At 66.5% G+C, this 18,210-nt stretch overlaps 7 protein-coding genes and 1 non-coding gene across 8 annotated transcripts; 2 read left to right on the forward strand and 6 right to left on the reverse strand.

Annotated features, from left to right (window-relative positions):
* Positions 1-731: 731 nt before the first annotated feature.
* FA09DRAFT_337853 (UDP-Glycosyltransferase/glycogen phosphorylase) lies at positions 732-2,858 on the reverse strand (the record flags this gene model as incomplete). Its single annotated transcript, XM_025744035.1, has 7 exons — positions 732-756; positions 813-834; positions 890-1,650; positions 1,706-1,919; positions 1,972-2,379; positions 2,586-2,702; positions 2,777-2,858. The coding sequence occupies 7 exons, from the start codon at positions 2,856-2,858 to the stop codon at positions 732-734; spliced, it is 1,629 nt and encodes a 542-aa protein (XP_025599414.1).
* Positions 2,859-3,609: 751 nt separating this feature from the next.
* Positions 3,610-4,853, forward strand: FA09DRAFT_295860 (peptidase C15, pyroglutamyl peptidase I-like protein; the record flags this gene model as incomplete). Its single annotated transcript, XM_025740142.1, has 5 exons — positions 3,610-3,699; positions 3,870-4,328; positions 4,389-4,526; positions 4,580-4,627; positions 4,680-4,853. The coding sequence occupies 5 exons, from the start codon at positions 3,610-3,612 to the stop codon at positions 4,851-4,853; spliced, it is 909 nt and encodes a 302-aa protein (XP_025599415.1).
* Positions 4,854-4,933: 80 nt separating this feature from the next.
* On the reverse strand, positions 4,934-5,658 carry FA09DRAFT_337855 (hypothetical protein; the record flags this gene model as incomplete). The annotated part of the gene is made up of 4 exons (XM_025744036.1): positions 4,934-4,997; positions 5,056-5,085; positions 5,454-5,522; positions 5,585-5,658. The coding sequence occupies 4 exons, from the start codon at positions 5,656-5,658 to the stop codon at positions 4,934-4,936; spliced, it is 237 nt and encodes a 78-aa protein (XP_025599416.1).
* A 225-nt stretch (positions 5,659-5,883) lies between these two features.
* On the forward strand, positions 5,884-8,260 carry FA09DRAFT_329081 (hypothetical protein). The gene has a single exon (XM_025742024.1). It carries the CDS (start codon positions 5,935-5,937, stop codon positions 8,200-8,202), a length of 2,268 nt encoding a protein of 755 aa, XP_025599417.1. The 5' UTR covers positions 5,884-5,934; the 3' UTR covers positions 8,203-8,260.
* A 1,638-nt stretch (positions 8,261-9,898) lies between these two features.
* FA09DRAFT_243149 (hypothetical protein) lies at positions 9,899-10,674 on the reverse strand. Its single transcript, XM_025739652.1, has one exon. The coding sequence runs from the start codon at positions 10,507-10,509 to the stop codon at positions 10,030-10,032; it is 480 nt and encodes a 159-aa protein (XP_025599418.1). The 5' UTR covers positions 10,510-10,674; the 3' UTR covers positions 9,899-10,029.
* A 2,964-nt stretch (positions 10,675-13,638) lies between these two features.
* Positions 13,639-14,380, reverse strand: FA09DRAFT_329083 (hypothetical protein; the record flags this gene model as incomplete). Its single annotated transcript, XM_025742025.1, has 1 exon — positions 13,639-14,380. The coding sequence occupies exon 1, from the start codon at positions 14,166-14,168 to the stop codon at positions 13,641-13,643; it is 528 nt and encodes a 175-aa protein (XP_025599419.1). The 5' UTR covers positions 14,169-14,380.
* FA09DRAFT_t26 lies at positions 14,214-14,304 on the reverse strand. The gene has a single exon. It is a non-coding gene; the product is annotated as a tRNA-Leu (tRNA).
* Positions 14,381-16,651: 2,271 nt separating the features above from the next.
* Positions 16,652-18,198, reverse strand: FA09DRAFT_329084 (hypothetical protein). Its single transcript, XM_025742026.1, has 3 exons — positions 17,754-18,198; positions 17,019-17,561; positions 16,652-16,969 (listed from the first exon to the last, which is right to left on the reverse strand). The coding sequence occupies exons 1-3, from the start codon at positions 18,123-18,125 to the stop codon at positions 16,685-16,687; spliced, it is 1,200 nt and encodes a 399-aa protein (XP_025599420.1). The 5' UTR covers positions 18,126-18,198; the 3' UTR covers positions 16,652-16,684.
* Positions 18,199-18,210: the final 12 nt, after the last annotated feature.

An 18,210-nucleotide genomic window follows, 5' to 3' on the forward strand; every position in this document is an offset into this window, starting at 1 on the left:
GTCTTGCCGCCCTCGGAGCCGTGCGATTCGGCCACGGCGTGGCCTTCGCTGCGCCTGATCACAGAGCTGGCCCTGCTCGCGTGAGTCGACGGCACGTGGCGCGAGCTGCAACTGTTGTTCGCGTACTGACCAATGACTCGACACGCAGGCTCCTCCTGCCCTCGCCGGCGATGTGCTCTTCCTCGGAGACCGCGACGTCCTCTACCAGCACGCTGTTGCTCCTGGCCAGGCCCTGGGCGCGGCTGGTCCGCCAGCTCGAGCTGCACGGCGCGACGTGGCGGCAGCGCCTCCAGCCGCAGAGCGCGCTCGCCGACAAGCGCCAGCGCAGCCACCGCCGCCTCCGCCGCAGGTCGCTCGCGACGGCTTCGAGATCATCGTGCCTGCCCGCCGTGCCCGTCGTCGTGGCGCTGCCGCGTAGCGGCCTGGCTGCGCTGCGCGATGACCTCCATCCGCGAGTCCTTGCCGGGTCGTCCATCTTCGCCCGCACCCACCTCTTCCGTCTCTCTCTCTCTCTCTCTCTCTCGTGCCGCCTCTGATCATCACCCATCGCACTGTCCGTTAATGCACACGCCCGCCACTTCAAGCGTCCGCCGTCACCGATCATCGTCCCGCCACCTTTTCCTCATCCTTCACCCGCTTACCTCACATCACCACTGTCATCGCTCATAGCCACCGCTGCCAATGTCGTCTCAACGTGCTCTCTCGCGAGCGTAGCTACGACGCGCATCTGATTACTTCCACGTCGTGTGGAAGAAGCTGCGCGAGAGCCGACGTCAGCTGTGCCGCTGCGAATGATGCATGAGGTGACTCACAAAGCGGCCATGAGGGCAAAGACTGTGAGGCAGAAAGTTGAGAAGGCGCCGTAGCGGCAGCACTGCGTGCGACTCACTGGCAAAGGTGCTGCCCCACAGGAAGAGATTCTCCTCGTTGCGCAGACGGCCGAGGGCCAGCGTGTCGCGCAGTGCGGCCTCGAGACCGTCGGTCATGACCTCGGTGCTGAAGCGCGCCCGCACACGCTCTCGGCTGGCCTTGGCCATCTTTGCCCGCTGGCTGTCGCTCATGTCGAGCAGGCTGCCAATGGCGCCCGCCCAGATCGCCGCGCGAGGCTGGCGCAGCAAGCCTGTGCCGTCGGGGTTTGTAAAGCCTCCAGTGGGCGTAGGCGTGCCGGCGTCGACGACGGTCTCCACTGGTCCGCCAGAGTTGGCTGACAGCACCGGCACGCCGCACGCCATGGCCTCGAGCGGCACAATGCCAAAGTGCTCGTCCTTGGGCGTGTACAGCAGCGCGCGCGTGTTGGGCGAGAGCAGCAGCGCCGGAATCAGCGCGCCTGGCAGCGACGGCAGGAAGATGACCTGCAGGGCCTCGAGCTGGTCTTGTGGAGGTGCCGACGCCGGCGGCTGGTGCGGCTGCGCTGTCCAGAAGAGCGTCGTGTGGACGAGGCCGAGCTGAGTCGCGCGCTTCTCGAGCTCGTCCAGCGTCTCGATATTGTCGCGCACGCGCCGGTCGTAGCCACCGACAACCACGAGCCGCAGCGGCTGCTTCTTGCCGCTCTTGTTCTGCTCCTTGACACGCTGGGCAAACGCCTCGAGCGCCAGAGCCACATTCTTCTTCGCCTCGAAGCGGTTGATCGAGACGAGCGTCGGAACGTCGCTGCTGCGCAGCGTGTCAGCCGCCTCTGCGCGCAAGATACACAGCGAACACGCACGTGCCCATGCACAGATCGCGGATGCAGTGCCGCACGCTGGACGCCGAGCCGAGCTCGCCCAGCGCGTCGACAGCCTGCTTGACGCCCTGCGCGTCGTAGTGCTCGGCGTCGATGCCCGGGTAGAGCACGCGCGGCTCGCGGCGCAGGCGCGGGAAGCTCTTGCCGAACTGGCGCTGCGTGAACTCGGAGTTGACGAGAATCTTGTCGGACGAGTCTGCGTGCGGTGTCAGTGATGGGTCCGAGGGCCACAGCAGCGGCGGACGCACCGATCGTGGCTTCCTCGAAGAAGTCAAAGGGGATGCGGTACAGGGCGCGCAGCAGGCCCGGCCCGCCGTAGCCGCGGTCGAGGGCGCGCTGCCGTGCGATGGAGCCGCCGATCTCCTTGTCGGGATAGTGGCAGAAGAAGACGACGCGCGTGGCCGTCAGCGTGCGCACCCACGGCACGATGGCCGAGAGCTGGTCGACAAAGACGACGTCGTACGGCTCGCTCGGCGGCAGCGACGTGAGCAGGCGCAGCAGCGGGCCCGGCAGCGTGCCTGGGAAGCGAAAGGCGAAGAGCGCCACGAGCAGCTGTGCGAAGAGCGAGAATTGCTGCGCGATGGCCATGGGCAGCGTGAAGGCGTGGAAGAGCGAGCGCGGCAGGCGGGTGCGCACATGGCGCACGACGAGGGTGCCTGCGGGGCGCTGTCAGCCGCGATGCGAGCCCAAACGATGCCAGCATGCGATGCCAGCATGAGCGATGCCAGCACATGCGATGCGCATACGTCGACAGCGCATGTACTCGGCGCATACATCGACGTGCCCAGCACCAGCGCATACATCGACGCAGGCAGCAATCTGCTGCCTCGCCCGTCCCGTGCACCCAGCACGCAGCACGCACCGTCGCGCGTCGCCTCGAAGCAGTGTGCCAGGTCGTGGTGCGAGGTGAGGATCTCGACGTCGTGGCCGCGCGCCTGCAGGCCGAGTGCGGCGTCGACGACGAGCTTCTCGGCGCCGCCTGTGCCGCGGCAGGGTGAGCGGGGTGGCAGGGCAGAAGCATGCCAGCTCGGCATGGCAGCCCACGCGACGCACCGATGCCGAGGTCGGGGTGGATGAAGGCGATGCGCAGCTTGCGCTCGGGCGTCTGCGCCGCGGCGTGCGTGGCTGCGGGCATGCCGGCGGTGCAGCAGAGGGGCGGAGGTGGTGGAGCGGAGCGAGAAGCAGAAGGAGCGAGGCTGCCTCGCCGTGTGCGGCCTTGCCGGGCGCGCACGTGCCGCATCGCCGCCGCCGCGCCTGCCGGCCCCGCTCGACATCTTCGACGACACCCGCTCTGCACCGCATCGCACATACCCGCCACGGCCACGCAGCCGCAGTCACACTCATGTCTCAGCCGTTCTCGCAATACGGCATCGCCTCAGTGTCGCATGCCGCCATGGCCTGGCCTGCGGTGCGTGCGCTTGCCCCGCGTGCCGCACGGATGCGCCGGCGCAGCGTGGGAGCAGCATGGCGATGGCGGCAGGCAGCCGCAGCCACAGCCCGGAGTAGTCTCGCCAGGGACCTGACAAAGGCGCTGCAGAGGTGGATGCTGGGCCTCCTCGAGCTGGGCGAGAAGGAGCGCTGGCCTGCCGGCGGCACGCCGTGGTGTGTCCGTGCGGGCGGCGCGAAGGAAGCGCGAGAAGGCGCGAGTCAGCGTGGCGCGCGGGGGCTGCGCTGCGCTGGCGGCGACTCCACTTCGCACCGCCGCCTCCACTCAGTCTCGCTGCTCCACTCTGCGCCCCTGTCAGGCCATCCGCCGCCGCCAGGGGCGCTGCACTTGCACACCCTGAGCTGTGCAGCGTCGGCTGCCTCCCACCACCACCCGCAGCACGGCACCTCGCCGTCTCGCAGCGGCGCCGTCCTTCTCGCCGCGCCCCTCGCCCTGCAGCATGCCGCCGCCGCCGGCCGCGCCGCCGCCGCTGCAGGCCAGCGCGCCGCCGCGCGCCGGCGACACGCACGTCCTCATCACGGGCTTTGGTGTGAGTGGGCACGGGCGCAGCAGCGACGAGACGCATGAGGGTCAGAGCGGCAGGGGCATGGGCGCAGCATGTGACGTGCTTGGGCGGCACCGAGGCGGACATGGCGCCGGCCCTGGACCTCGGCCTCGCCCGTGCGCTCGCTCGCACGCTCGCTCACACCTCGCACGCAGCCGTTCGGCAGCATCGTCACCGACACGAACCCGTCGTGGCTCGCCATCCAGGCGCTGCACAACACCCTCCTCGCGCCCGCCGCGCCACAGCCGGCGAGCGACTCGGACTCGCGCCGCGTCCACATCCAGGTGCTGCAGAGCGCCGTGTGCTACTCGCACATCCTCTCGCTCGTGCCGCGCCTGCACGGCTGTCCGCCGTCGCTGCACTCCGAGCCGTGGCTGGACCCGCGCGGCGCGGCGCCCGTCGCCGGCTGCGGGCCGCAGGGCAGCGGCAAGCCGTACCCGGCCGGCTACGCGCTGCAGCACCCGCCCGGCGGCTTCGACGTCGTGCTGCACGTCGGCGTCGGCCACGCCGGCAACCTCGCCGTCGAACAGCTGGCGCACAAGCGCCGCTACCAGATGACCGACGCACGCGGCGAGCATGCGCCGCGCGCTCTCGACCAGAGCGCGCTGGCCGAGGTCGTCGGCCAGGCCGAGGCGCGCGAGCGTGCCCGCCTCGAGCGTGCCGCGCGCGGCGAGCCGGCGGCGCCGCAGCGTGTCGCCGACACGTCGTGCGTGCGCGGCTTTGCCGAGGGCTACGAGGCCTTCCAGGAGGAGGAGCGCAGCAGCGTCGACGTCGCGGCGCTCGTGGAGTGGCTCAAGCGGCAGGGCACCGAGGTGCGTGCAGATGGCGCAGCGACGCACGGCCGCTGACACGGCGCACTCCGCAGCATGTGCGCCCGTCCCTCGACGCTGGCCGCTTCCTGTGCGACTTTATCGTGAGAGCAGGCGCGCCCAGAGCTGCGAGCGGCGCTGACAGGCAGCACGCAGTACTACGCCTCGCTGTGCGAGGCGCAGCGCGCCCGGCCGCGCCGCGAGCAGGCCGGCAAGGCCGGCGCCACGGTGCTCTTCATCCACGTGCCGCCCGTGGGCGAGCCGCTGAGCCTCGCCGAGATGACCGAGGGCCTCCGCGGCGCGGCCTGGTGGCTGGCCACGCAAAAGTAACTTACCTCGGTTGCGTCTCCCGTCTCTGTGCACGTCCGTCGGGCAATGGCAGCGTGTATGCGTCTCATTCGCGGGCCTCCTCATGCCTCGTCGGCGCGTGCAGCCAGCGCCTGCTTCGAGAGCTCCCGCTGGCGCCGGATGAAGCTGTGCAGGGGCGTGCGTCTAAGCGGCGGGCGCGGCCAGCGCTGTGCGTGCCACTCACTCGTCGTACTGGCACTTCTCGTATGTGTGCCTGAGGGCGGCAGCGTCAGCACGGCTTGAGGCAGGGTGACGTGCCTCGTGCCGGCGTCGCGCAGTGCGCACGCTTCAGCGCCATCCCAGACGCCGTGTCGCCATCTGTGCAGCGCCCACGACGCAGAGACAGGGCGCAGGCGCGGCCACACGACGAGCTTCGTAGCGCCATCATTGACGAAGCCGCAGTCTGCAGCGCATGCTGCGTCTTGCGGCGGACGGCCTGCCGCGCACGAGCGCAAGGCCAGGCACCGCCGCAGGCCCAACGCTGCCCGCCCTCGCCCGCTACGCGAGCCAACACGTCGATCGCAGCACCGGGCCAGCCGTCGATGCGCCCGCCAGCCTGACCACTCGAGCGCACACACGCACCTCTCGTCCTCGCACTTCCACGGCATGTAGAGCGTCTGCTTGCGGCACTTGTTGAGCGGGATGAGCAGGCTGGGGGATGCGCAGGCGTGAGCGGGCACGGCGGCGGCGGCAGCACCCCGGGCAGCACGCACGCGCTGCACTGGTCGCGGAAGCCGAGCGGCAGGCGGGCGGCGTTGGCCTCCTCGAGGCTGGTGGTGTGCGACATGGTGAGTGTGCTGGGTGTGGGGAGCGAAGGAGGGGGTGCGTCAGGCGCGGTGTCGCTGTGCGGCGGCGACAGCGGCGGCGGGCGCGCGTCGGCGGCACGCGGCCGAGCTGGCCCGCACTACAATCGGGCCGCTACAAGCGCCGCGCAGCAAGTTGTAGTGCAGGTGTTGGTCGGGCCGCGCCCGCCACGCGACGCGCCTGCTGAGCAACGCGCTCCTTTCCTCCACCCCACCTTCGCCCTCTCACACTCGCACCTGTCCGACAGCACGCCGCCGCGATGCCGGCGCACGGGCCGCGCTGGATCCGCGAGCAGCCGGCGCGCGCGCTGGCCGAGCGCACCAACTCGTCTGCCTCGTCATCGTCCGCAGCAGCGCCGCCGCAGAAGCGCGCGCCGGCCAAGCTGGCCTTCTCCGACTCGCCCGCTCCGTCGGCGGCGCGTGCTCTGGCGCGCCGCGGTGCCGCACCGCCGGCCAGCTCGCCGCACGGCAGCACTCCGCGGCTGCGGCAGGCCACGCTCCCGTTCCTGCGCACTGCAGGGCCGTCCGCCGCACCGGGCGGTGGCAGTGGCAGCACGATGCGCTCGTCGCCCGCGCCGGCGTCGAGGCCAGCCAAGCGGCCTGCGTCTTCTCCTCTCTCCTCTGAGAACGAGGCGGCAGCAACTACCGATGCGCCGGTACAGCGTCGGCGGCTGCGCAAGCAGAGCGTACTTGCCGACGCCGTGCCTGCCATCGCGGCGGCCTTTGGGCCCGCGCCGCCCTCGAGTCTTCGCAAGCAGCCGCTGCCACAAGACGAGAACAGCGAGCCCAGCAGCCCCGAAAGTTCGCCGCCACGCCGCGCTGCGATGCATCAGTCGCGCTCAGCTGTGGCCTCGTCGTCGCACCAGCCGCGGCCGCGCCGCCCGCTGCAGTCTCGAGCGCTGGCAGGGCCCAGCACGCCCCAGCACGCCAACACGTCGCCGCTCAAGGGCACCACGCCCTACATGCACGACACGCTGTCCGAATCTCAGCGCCTCGGCTGGGAGGAGCACATGCCCTCTACGCTCGCGCAGTGGCGCGACGCCGCCGGCATCAATCAGTCGCGCGAAGACCAGGCGGCAGCGCGCGAGCGCGAGCGCCTGCGGAATCGGGAGCGTGCAGAGCAGGAGCGCAGAGCGGCCTTGCAACGCCTGCAAGGCACGCGCAGCAATGGCAGCGCTCGCAAGAAGACAGCGCGACGAGCCGTGTCGCCTGCTGCGCCGCATGCGTCGGACGCGTGCGGTGGCGCAGAGCAAGCCGAGGGCTCTGGCTCGGCGAGTACCTCTGCGCTTCCGGCACCTCGACAGCCGCGCATCCTCGCATACGAGACGCAGCCCGGCGCCACGCAGCTCGCCACGGCCAGCTCTGCGCGGCGCAAGCCCCTGGTCGCAGCGTCGCGTACGCCAGTCTCGGTCTTTCGCGACTCGCTCGAGCTCGGCCCGACGCAGCCCGATCTGGGCGGCCGCGCTTCGCCGCCTCGCGACTGGTTCGGCGGCTCGAGCCCGCTGACGTCGGAGCGGTCCGACACGAACTACGAGGCGCTTGCAGTCGAGGCTGCGGCGGCAGCGCCTCCGCCGCATGTGGTGCAGGACTTTGACGAGCAGAGCCAAACTGCGCCCGGCGGCACGTTCTCCGTCTTTCAGCGTGGCTCCAGCACCGGTCCGCTCGATCCGACGGGTGCCGCCTTGCCGCCTCCACGCAGCACATCGCACCGCTCAGCAAGCCAGATGGCACGCGACGAGCTCAGCGCCGAGCTGTTCGCCTCCTCATCACCGCGTCAAGAATCCGCGCGAAAGGCCGACAGTACTACACGCGCGGCGCGCCACTCGTCGCCGCGCCGCAAGAGCGCACTCACGCAGAACGACGCATCACGAGCCGGCGCAGCCTGGGCCCAGCTCGACCAGACCTGGCTCGGCGTCGACGCCGGGCAGGCTGGGCCGTCCAATGCGCGTGCAAGCACAAGTAATCCGCTGGAGCAGGCGCAACTCGGCCACTTTGGCTTCCGGCACACATCTGCGCCGTCTGCTCAGCGAGAGCACCGTCGCGCTCACGAGCCCAGCGAGCTTCTCATGCGTGGCTCGCGCGCGTACCTGAGCGACGACGAAGGCGACGAGGAAGATCCGCAGCGCGCGCGGCTCGACGCCGACGGCGAGGCGACGCTGCCGCTCGCGGGCGCGGCATCGGACGACGAGACGCAGCCACTGGACGGTAAGGCGTCCGACGAAGAGACGCAGCCACTGCCGCACGCTGCCGACGGCGAGGAGACGCAGCCGCTGCCACACGCCGGCGACGGCGACGAGGAGACGCAGCCGCTGCCGCACGAGGGCGACGATGACGAGACGCAGCCGCTGTCCGTCGCGTCGTCGCAGACGGAGTCCTCGAGCGGCGAGGACGACGTCGTGCCGCACGGCGCTCTCGCGGCCATGGAGCGGGAGATGGCGCGGCAGCGCGCGCCGGCCGAGGCGTATGCGCTCGTGCCGGACATGGAGTCGATGGACACCCAGACGAAGGCCTTTTTCTCGTCGCTGTAATTCAGACCATTGTGATTGTGCGCTCTGACCCTCGCTCGGGGCAATGGATGCTGGTGACAGGGGCAGCCGGCGCGGACAGACGGCGCGACATGGAGCAGCAGCAGCGTCACAAGGGGGCAGGACGCTTGCATCAAGCAGCCAGATGCATGCCACAAGCAGCAGGAGACATGCTGCACCAGCCTTGCCACGTGACGGGCTTGCAGCAAGATGCAGGGCATGCTTGTCACTCAGCTTGTTGAGGATACCAAGTGTTGCACTGCAGTTGCAGCTGAGCAGCAGCAAGAACAGGTGCAGCAGAAATGTGCTGCTTACCTCAGTAAGGCCGCTAATGCGCAGCAGAAGCTGGGTAGTCACCAGCCAGACATGCGCCAGAGGTAGGTTGATGTGCAAAAGACAAAGGTTGCCACCAATGCTGCACAGATTTCCAAGGACAGTCTGTGAATTGCTGCATGCCAGGCGCAGCAGGACAAGGTCAACAGCAAGCAGGCCAACTGCAGCAGGCGGCAGATGCTGTGCAATGTGCATCAGAACAAGGCGGGGGAGAGGCCTGATGTGCTGCTGCTAGAGTTAAAGCGTGTGCCAAGAAGTTCAACAATGCTGCATTGCACCTTGGTGCGGCCTGCGGGCAATTTGACTGCAATGCAGACACACTTGGCTCTGTGCAGCTCAACATTGCCAATGAGTGGCTTGCCTTTGAGGTTGAGATCAAGTCATGGGCCAAGATAGCACTGCATGAGGAAGCCAAAGTCAGGCTCAGTACTGCCTGGCTGTAGGAGCGCAACAAGGCAGCCATTGGCACAAGCAAGACACCTGTGGACCCTTGCAAGTAGGCCACTAGCAATGCTAGGGCGCCAATGTTGCATTGCTTGCGCAAGGCATGCGCAAATGCAAGACGGAGGATGCAGTTTGCATGTCATGAACTGAGCGGAAGATTGCCTACAGAACCCTCTGGAACCCCGCGGAACTCTATAGATCCTCAGAGAACCCTCTGGAACCCCATGGAACGTCCTAGAACTCTACGGAACCTGACAGAAGCGTACGGAACTGTGCAGAAGGTTACAGATCCTTACAGATCTGCCTGGAACATTCTACCATGTTCCATCTGTTTCCACTACCTTCCATCCCCTTCCATGAGCTTCCCTCACAGAACACTGTAGAACCCGCATTGCGTCTTCCCTGCTCTGCCCTCTAAGGTATAGAAGGAGGGCCTCCCCCACTCCCACATGTAGATAGTCAGTTCTGATCTTGCATTGTCACACCCTCCTCTCTGGCAAGGGTCTAGGTTCTTGACTAGGCTTCCAGAGCTTACTCAGATCCTGCGTGGCTGCCTGCCAGACTCCTGTTGCCTTCCTCCTGGGCCTTGCCCACGTGACAGAAGATTAGAACTCCCTCTGGCGCTCAGCCACACCCGGACTCAGCGGTGTATCTACGGAAAAAGCGAATCTACGGACAGCCCGGCGCCGTGGGAAACCAGTGACCTCTGCCATAGGTGGTATCTGCAGCCCTGCCACTGCGAAGCTCTCCTGGGGAACTGCAGCGTGCGGAGGGGCCTGAAGGCTTGCTGAAGCTACTGGAGTCCTAGGCACCCCAGGCAGCGGAGCGTGAGCGCAGGCTTCCTTAGCTAAAAGCTTCCTGACCCACACAGGCAGGGAGGCCTCAGAGGCCAGCCGGGCAACAGCCCACCTGACCTGTAGGGAAGCACCACTCCCCGGACAACTCAAGCAACTCAAGGAACACTCTACGCTGCGCACGCTCTGCGCTTCTCTACGCCGCGCACACCACATCCTCTACGTTGCTCTACGTCATCCTCGCTTCTACGTGAAATCCTCAGTGCTCTTCCACGTCATCTGCGCTTCTCAGCGCTTCCAGCCACTTCCAGTCTGCGCAGCAAGTATCCTCAAGGCTTCTGCGCTTCCAGCACCATCCAGTTGGCGCTTCCACGCGCTTCCAGTCACTCCTAGGCTGCGCAGCATAAGCATCAGCCCCCTGCGCCTCTAGGAGAATCCAGTCTGCGCTTCCACGCGCTTCCAGCACCATCAAGTCAGCCTTTCCACAGGCTTCCAGCCTAGGCTGCGCAGCATTACCATCAGCCCCCTGCGTCTCTAGGAGAATCCAGTCTGCGCTTCCACGCGCTTCCAGCAACATCAAGTCAGCCTTTCCACAGGCTTCCAGCCTAGTCTGCACGGCATAACCATCAGCCCCCCGTGCGTCTGGGAAATCTCCAGCCAGGACTTCCACGTCCTTCCAGCAACCTCCAGCCAGCGCAACAGCGCTTCCAGTCACTTCTAGACTGTGCAGCAACACCATCAGCCCCCTGCACTTCTAGAAGCTTCCAGTCAGCGCTGCGGCGCTTCCAGTACCTCCAGACAGCGCAGAAAGCGCTTCCAGCATCATCAAGTCAGCGCTTGGTGCCTTCTAGGCCCTTCCTGGCCTGCAGACCTTCTCAGGGTTTCTGCAGGTAGCGCTTCCAGCAAATCCTAGTCTGCGCCTGGTGCTCTTCCAGCAGCTTCCTGGCCTACAGAAGCTTCTGCAGTCTTCTCTAGGCGGCGCCTCCAGCAAGGCCCCAAAAAGGTATAAAACCAGGGCCTCTCCAGCACCTCCAGATCCCCGAAAAAAGCAACAACCAACCAAGAACCAAGTCAAGGATCCTCTCTGCGTCTCTCTGGCCTCAAGAAACCTCTCTGCGCCTCTCTGGCCACTCTCAGCACCTCCAGTCAAGAAACATGTCCGGCAACAACGTCCAGATGAACACCATGGAACAGCTCTCTCTGCAGCTTGGCAACATGTCTGCCATGATGCAGCAGATGCAGCAAGCTCTTGACCAGCAGCAGCATGAGCTACAGGCCCAGGCCCAGCTCCTGCAGCAAGCGCAGCAAGTCCAGGCTCAAGCCCAGCCTGCGCCTCAAGTAATCCAGGTCCCCGTCCAGGCCCCTGCTCAGGCACCAACCTCTGCGGCCAAAGCCCTTGGCAAGGCTCTCCAGAAGCCTCCTACCTACGACGGAAAGAACAGGAAGGAGGCCCAGACGTTCATTGCGCACCTCAAGCACTATATCAACGGAAATCCGGAAACCTTCCTCACAGATGACGCCAAGATCACATTTGCGGTGTCATATCTCCGCGACGCCGCCTTCAAGTGGGTGGAGCCTCATCTCCTCAAGGGCTCCAGCCCCCTACTCCATGACTTCCAGCTCTTCCTAGATGAGCTTCTGCGCAATCTGGGAGATCCGGACCGCACCAGGACCCTCACTAAGGAACTTCAGGCCCTCAAGCAAGTAGGATCTGCGGCGCACTACACCTCTCAGTTCTACCAGGTCTCTTCCTTCCTGGGATGGAATGATGAGGCTCTGCGCGGGCAGTACTACACTGGCCTCAAGCCTGAGGTAAAGGATGCGCTTGCGTAGGCTTCTGAGGACCCTCAGACCCTCAAGGACCTCTCAGACCTTGCCATCAAGCTGGACAACCGCCTCTACGACCGCTGTATGGACAAGTTTGGCCCCAACAGCCGTCGTCAGGCATTCCAGGCCCCCCAGGCCTTCCAGAAAGCGACGCAGCGTACGTACAGGGCCCCCAATCATGGCCCTGCTCCCATGGATCTTGATTCTACGGCCACGCGCAAGTTCAAGCCACTCACAGACGCCGAGAAGAAGCACCGGCGTGAGAACAACCTCTGCATGTACTGCGGCAAGGCTGGCCACATGGCTGCACAGTGCAACCTCAAGAACAACAACCCCAGGAACAGCCGTCCTCCTGCGCGTATCCAGGCCACTATCCTCCCTGAAGGAGACTTTGAGCTGTCAAAAAATGCAGAGGCCTAGAGCAAAAGATTAGTCACCCCTCTCTAGGCCAAGATTCCGGGTGCCACATCAACTCTCAACCAGTTGGCCCCCTGTATCTGTCAGCCAGCCTCGCTTCAGAACCCCTCTTGCTCCCTGTCGACCTCCTAGGACTCCTCAAGCCACTGCCCATCCCAAAGGCGCCCTGGCAGTCCCTATCCATGGACCACATCACAGACCTGCCCAAATCAGGCGGATACAACGCCATCCTAGCTGTAGTGGACCGTCTCACCAAGGAAGCGCACTTCATACCGGCCAGGAAAAGTGACTCTGCGCAAGTCCTAGCCCAACAGTTCCTGGAGAACATCTTCCGCCTCCACGGCTTGCCCTCAGACATAGTCTCAGACCGTGGGCCCACCTTCACCTCCAAGTGGTGGAAAGCCTTCCTCAGCAACCTCAAGGTCCAGCCTAACCTCTCTACGGCGTTTCATCCTCAAAGTGACGGCCAAACAGAGCAGGTCAATCAGTCCATTGAGCAACATCTACGGATTTTCTGCGACCACCTCCAGGACAACTGGCAAGCGCTGCTCCCACTTGCTGAGCATGCGTACAACAGCACCTTCCACTCAAGCATAGGGATGACTCCTTTCTATGCCAACCGTGGCTACCATCCCCGGCTCTCAATCACGCTTCAAGAGACCACAGTGCCATCTGCCACTGAGCAGCTGCGCCATCTACAGGCGGTTCATCAACAAGCACAGGCCAACATCCAGCGCGCACAAGAACAGCAAGTCTACTGGGCAAACAAGAAGCGTCAAGACGCCCCTGACTTCAAGATAGGAGACCAAGTATGGCTCCTCCGCACCAACATCACCACCACACAACCAAGCAGCAAATTGGACGCCAAGCGCCTGGGCCCATTCCCCATAGAAGCAAAGATTGGGGACCGCGCATACCGCCTCACTCTGCCACCTACCATGCACATCCATCCGGTCTTCCACGTCTCTCTCCTTGAGCGTCACAAGCCAAACACGCTCCCATCACGGCGCATCAATCCTCCGCCACCACCTGTGGTCAACAGTGATGGCACAGAGTCCTACGTGGTAGAGAAAATCCTGGACTCCCGGCGCTACGGACAAGGACGCCGCAAGTACCTGGAATACTTTGTCCACTGGGAAGGCTATCCCATCTCGGACAGGTCCTGGATCCCAGCATCAGAGCTGGACCCTTCAAGCTCCCTGGTCAAGAGCTATCACCGGCGCTATCCCCACCGTCCAGGGCCCTAACCGCGCTCATCGAACAAGCGCTTACACCCGGGGGTACTGTCATGAACCAAGCGGCAGATTGCCTACAGAACCCTCTGGAACCCTGCGTAACTCCATGGATCCTCAGAGAACCCTCTGGAACCCCATGGAACGTCCTAGAACTCTACAGAACCTGACAGAAGCGTACAGGACTGTGCAGAAGGTTACATAACCTTACAGATCCGCCTGGAACATTCTACCAGGTTCCATCTGTTTCCACTACCTTCCATCCCCTTCCATGAGCTTCCCTCACAGAACACTGTAGAACCTGCGTTGCGTCTTCCCTGCTCTGCCCTCTAAGGTATATAAGGAGGGCCTCCCCCACTCCCACATGTAGATAGTCAGTTCTGATCTTGCATTGTCACACCCTCCTCTCCGGCAAGGGTCTAGGTTCTTGACTAGGCTTCCAGAGCTTACTCAGATCCTGCGTGGCTGCCTGCCAGACTCCTGTTGCCTTCCTCCTGGGCCTTGCCCACGTGACAGGCTGGCCGGTGGTGCACATGGCGTAGAGCTCATCACGCGCCTTGTTGAGCATGCGCATGCCCAGCAGCGTGGCCGTCTTGGCGTGGGGGAGAAAAAGGTCCATGGTGGAGGTGGTGGAGCGCAGCAGCGAGACGCGCCGCGGCGTGGGAGCGGTAGCTGCCGCACGAGACGCACCGCGGCGTGGGAGCGGCACGAGACGCGTGCGGGTGGCGGCAGCGCGGCAGCGACGAGATGCGGCGGCGGCGGCGGCGCGGCAGCTCCCGCACGAGACGCGTGGCGGCGTGGGAACAGCGCGGCGCCGCAGACGCGTCCGCCGCAGCGCGCAGAATTGGAAATTTCCGCCTTCGCTGCTCGGCCCTCCTCGCTGTTGCCCCTCCTCGCTGGCAAAAGCATGTCGCACGCGCATGTCGCACGCCTCGCATCTCGCAGCAACAGCTGCAGCAAAAGACGATGACACCAGTGGGATTTGAACCCACGCCCCGAAGGACAAGAGCCGGACGGTAGCCTTAATCTTGCATCTTAGACCACTCGATCATAGTGCCGGAGCGGATGGGCAGCGGCGATCAGATGGCGCATGAGAGCTGGCCGGCCTCGGAGCCGCTCGTGGGCGCTTGGCAGGGCGGGCGGGTGCGGCTGCGTCGCAGAGGGCGGCGCGCGCGGCGTGGCTGCCGCGTCTGCTCACGTCAGGCGCCGAGCAGCGCCGCCGCCCGAGTGCCGCACTCGCCGTGCTTCGCTCGTCTCCACCACCTCCGTCTCCACGCGGCTTCGCTCGTCTCCACTACCTCCGTGCTTCGCCCGTCCCACCTTCACGCTTCGCCCTTCCCCCTCTTCTGGCGGTCCCTGCACAGCGTATGCTCGCGCGCGTCGCCCGCGCCATGCCCGCCTCCTCCTCCGCCGTGCCGCTGCGGCGCGCCCTCGCCTCCTCCACCTCGCCCGCCGCCGACGCCGAGGCGCCCGTGCAGAACGTCGTCGTGCTCGGCGGCAGCTACGGCGGCATGCACGCCGCGAGCGTGCTGGCACAGACGCTGCCGCCGAGCCACCGCGTCGTGCTCGTCGAGCGCAACTCGTGAGTCGCCAGGCCCGGTCGGCTTGTCCGCTGCAGCGCCGTCGAGCCGCTTGCCGCCGTACTGAGCCCATCCCCCACGCTTCACGCCTTGCCCACCACCCAGTCACTTCAACCACCTCTACGTCTTTCCCCGCTTCTCCGTGCTGCCCGGCCACGAGCACAGCTGCTTCATCCCCTACACGTCGCTCTTCGACGCCGCGCCCGTGCGGCCACGGCGCAGCGGCGCCCGGCGTGCAGGCAGCAGCGCCGAGGGCAGCGCCGCGAGCGGCACGCAGCGCGCACGGCACGGCCCCGCCGGCGACGGCGCAGCGCTGCTCGGCTTCTCCGCGCGCTCGCGCTCGCCGGCCGACAGCGAGGGCACGAGCAGCGCGTCGGCGTCGAGCGACACGGCCGTCTCGAGCAGCACGGCCGCCAGCACGCCGCCGGCGAGCGCGGCCGGCGACGACGACAAAGAGCGGCCAGTCGTCGTCGCACACCTCGACGAGCAGGGCCACGTCCACGCCGAGGCCTCGTCCTCGTCTCAGATATCACCCGGCTTCGAAGACTCGCACGCGCACATGGTGCTGCAGGGCAGCGTCGTGTCGCTCAGCGCCACGCACGTCTTCGTCGAGCCCGCACACACGTCGAAAAAGAAGCTGTGGGGCATCGACTCGATTGCGCTGCCGTACACGCACCTCATCTACGCGCTCGGCTCGCACCTGCCCGACCCGCTGCGCACGCCGGCGCGCACCAAGGCCGACGGGCGCGCGTGGCTCGTCGCCATGCAGGAGCGCATCCGCGCGGCGCGCGACGTCATCCTCGTCGGCGGCGGCGCGCTGGGCGTCGAGTACGCGACGGACATCAAGTCGATCTACCCCGAGAAGCACGTCACGCTGATCCACAGCCGCAAGCAGCTGCTGCCGAACTTCGACGTGCGCGTGCACGACGCCGCACACAAGGCGCTGACGGAGCTGGGCGTCGAGCTGGTGCTCGGCGAGCGGCTGGCGCTGAGCGAGGGCTGTCCCATGGGCAGCACGCAGTCCGCGCCCGTGCCCGTGACGTGCGACTCGTCTGCGCCGGGCGAGGGCGCGCAGGCGGCCGCCGAGGGCATGTGCATCGGCAACGGCCGCCGCCGCGTGCGCACGACGACGGGGCGCGAGCTCGAGGCGGACATGCTCCTGCTGTGCACCGGGCAGCAGCCGGCCTCGTCGCTCATGGCGCAGCTCTCGCCCGGCTCCGTCGACGCCTCCTCGCGGCTCGTGCGCGTGCGCCCGACGCTGCAGGTCGCGTGCCCCGAGGAGGCCGTGCCGCACACGATGGCGCCCACGGCGCCGTGCGGCGACTGCGACTGCTTCCTCGACAAGAAAGCAGACAGCGCAGAGCGCGAGAAGCTGCTGCGCGACGAGGAGGGCGTCGAGTGTCTGCCAAACGTGTACGCCATCGGCGACGTGGCGGATGCGTTTGGCGCGCTCAACGCGGGCTACCAAGGTGCGTCGCATGTGCCCCACCTTATTGCTGCTTCTGACGCGCCGACAGCGTGGAACATGGCCGACGTCGCGGCTTCCAACATCCTCTCGCAGATCACCGCGCCCGCGTCGCCGCTGCCCGCACGCTTCAAGCCCGCGCCGCACATGCTCAAGCTGTCGCTCGGCGTGGGCAGGATGGTGTCGCAGGGCCCGCCCGAGCTCGACGAGGCGACCGGAGAGTCGCGGCCCAAGGTCGAGGTCAAGGAGGACCCGCTCGACCTCGGCGTCAAGGGCGTGTGGGGCATGGCGGGACACGGCACCGAGGACCTGTATCTCTAGCTCCGGCTTGCACCTCTAGCTCCGTCTCTAGCTCCGGCTTGCATGGAATATGCAGAGCATTGTAGCATTGTGTCATTGCTCGCGCTCGACGGCCTCTGCCGCCCGGCCCACGAGCGCTCGTTTCCGCTTCATCTCGCCCTTGCCCATCTCGCCCGCGATGCCGACCTGCGTCTGTGCGATGCCGCGCTCGATGCGCCGCTGTCTTTGTGCTTCTCGCGACTGCACCGCCGCGGTCACAGACGGGCGTGGCGGCGGAGCGGCTGCAGCGCGCAGTGCACGGCGCCGATCTGCGACGGTAAAGACGCCGTTTTGCACGAGTGTGTACAGCGACGACGAGAGCCAGTAGACGAGCACCGCCTGCCGCGCGCGTCAGCACCGAGACGCCGACAGTACCCTGGCAACTCACAGCAGGCGCCTGGCTTGCCACCACGACAAAGACGATGCTGCCCGCGCGCAGAACGTTCGCCAGCACGCGGTTGCGCAGCGGCTCTGCGACGCTCTGCTCAATCTGCTGCTCCATCTGCTCCTCTGCGGCCTTCTTGCCCTCTTGTTGTTCTGTATCTCGTTCGCGCTCGGTGCGCCGCATCCACTGCGTCAGCTCGACACTCGAGAGCGTGCTCATGCCGAGCGCGATGGGCCCCATCATGCTCCGGTCCACCTCGCGCAGGTCTGGGCCCATCGGACGCGTCAGCGCCTCGAGCGCCTCGCCTTCCAGGCCGCGCGCGGCGAGCACCTTTGCACCCTCGGCGAACTGCGCCTCGAGGCCGGGCGGCGCAGACCACCAGGGCTGCACCTCGGAGCCAAACGAGGAGTCGGGCAGGCCGATGGAGAGGCGGATAGTCTGCGACGCGATGATGAAGAGCGGCACTTGAATCGCCAGCGGCATCACGATGGTCGGAATCGGCGCACAGCGGTGCTGCGCCAGTAGCGTCTTGAGATGTGCTCTGAGCTGCAGAGAAGCAGTGTGAGCCAGCCGCACGGCAGACAGGCACCTTCAGCTTGACTGGCAGCTCGCCTGCAGAACGCCAACTGACGGGCCGCCTCTTTCCGGTCAAGCGCGCAGCTTCTCCCCAGCCGATGCACCACGACGGGTGCTGCACACGGCTACCTCGCCACGCCAGTATTGGATCAGCCCACTCACCTCGCGCTGCAGCTCCGCCTGGTACTCCTCATACGACATGCCCGCGCGCCGGCAGCGACGCGCGACGCTCTCGGGCAGCAGGCGCTTCACCTCCTGCCACGCCGGCACGACGCGCTCGGCCATGCGGCGCTGGCGCGCGCGGCTCCACAGCGTCGCCGGCAGCGCGGCGGTGCGCAGCGCCACGGCGAGCAGCACGAGCGATGTCGTCTGCGGGCATGGCGACGCGGCGACGAGGGGCAGCGACGGCAGCGCCTCGAGCAGCGCCACGAGCGGGTCGAAGAGCGGCGCCGTCGAGAAGGCGCGGCGCGCCGGCGCGCGGTGCGGCACTGGCGCAAGCCGCAGCGGCCGCAGCGGCAGGGCACGGCGCAGCATGGGCGGCAAAAGGAGGCCGGGCTTGAGGCGGTGGCGAGACAAGGCGCGCCGCCGCGGTCGTCTGGGCCGGTGGAGTGGAGGCGAG

The sequence above is a fragment of the Tilletiopsis washingtonensis genome, assembly GCF_003144115.1.
Source record: "Tilletiopsis washingtonensis strain MCA 4186 unplaced genomic scaffold FA09scaffold_7, whole genome shotgun sequence".
NCBI lineage: Eukaryota > Fungi > Basidiomycota > Exobasidiomycetes > Entylomatales > Tilletiopsis > Tilletiopsis washingtonensis.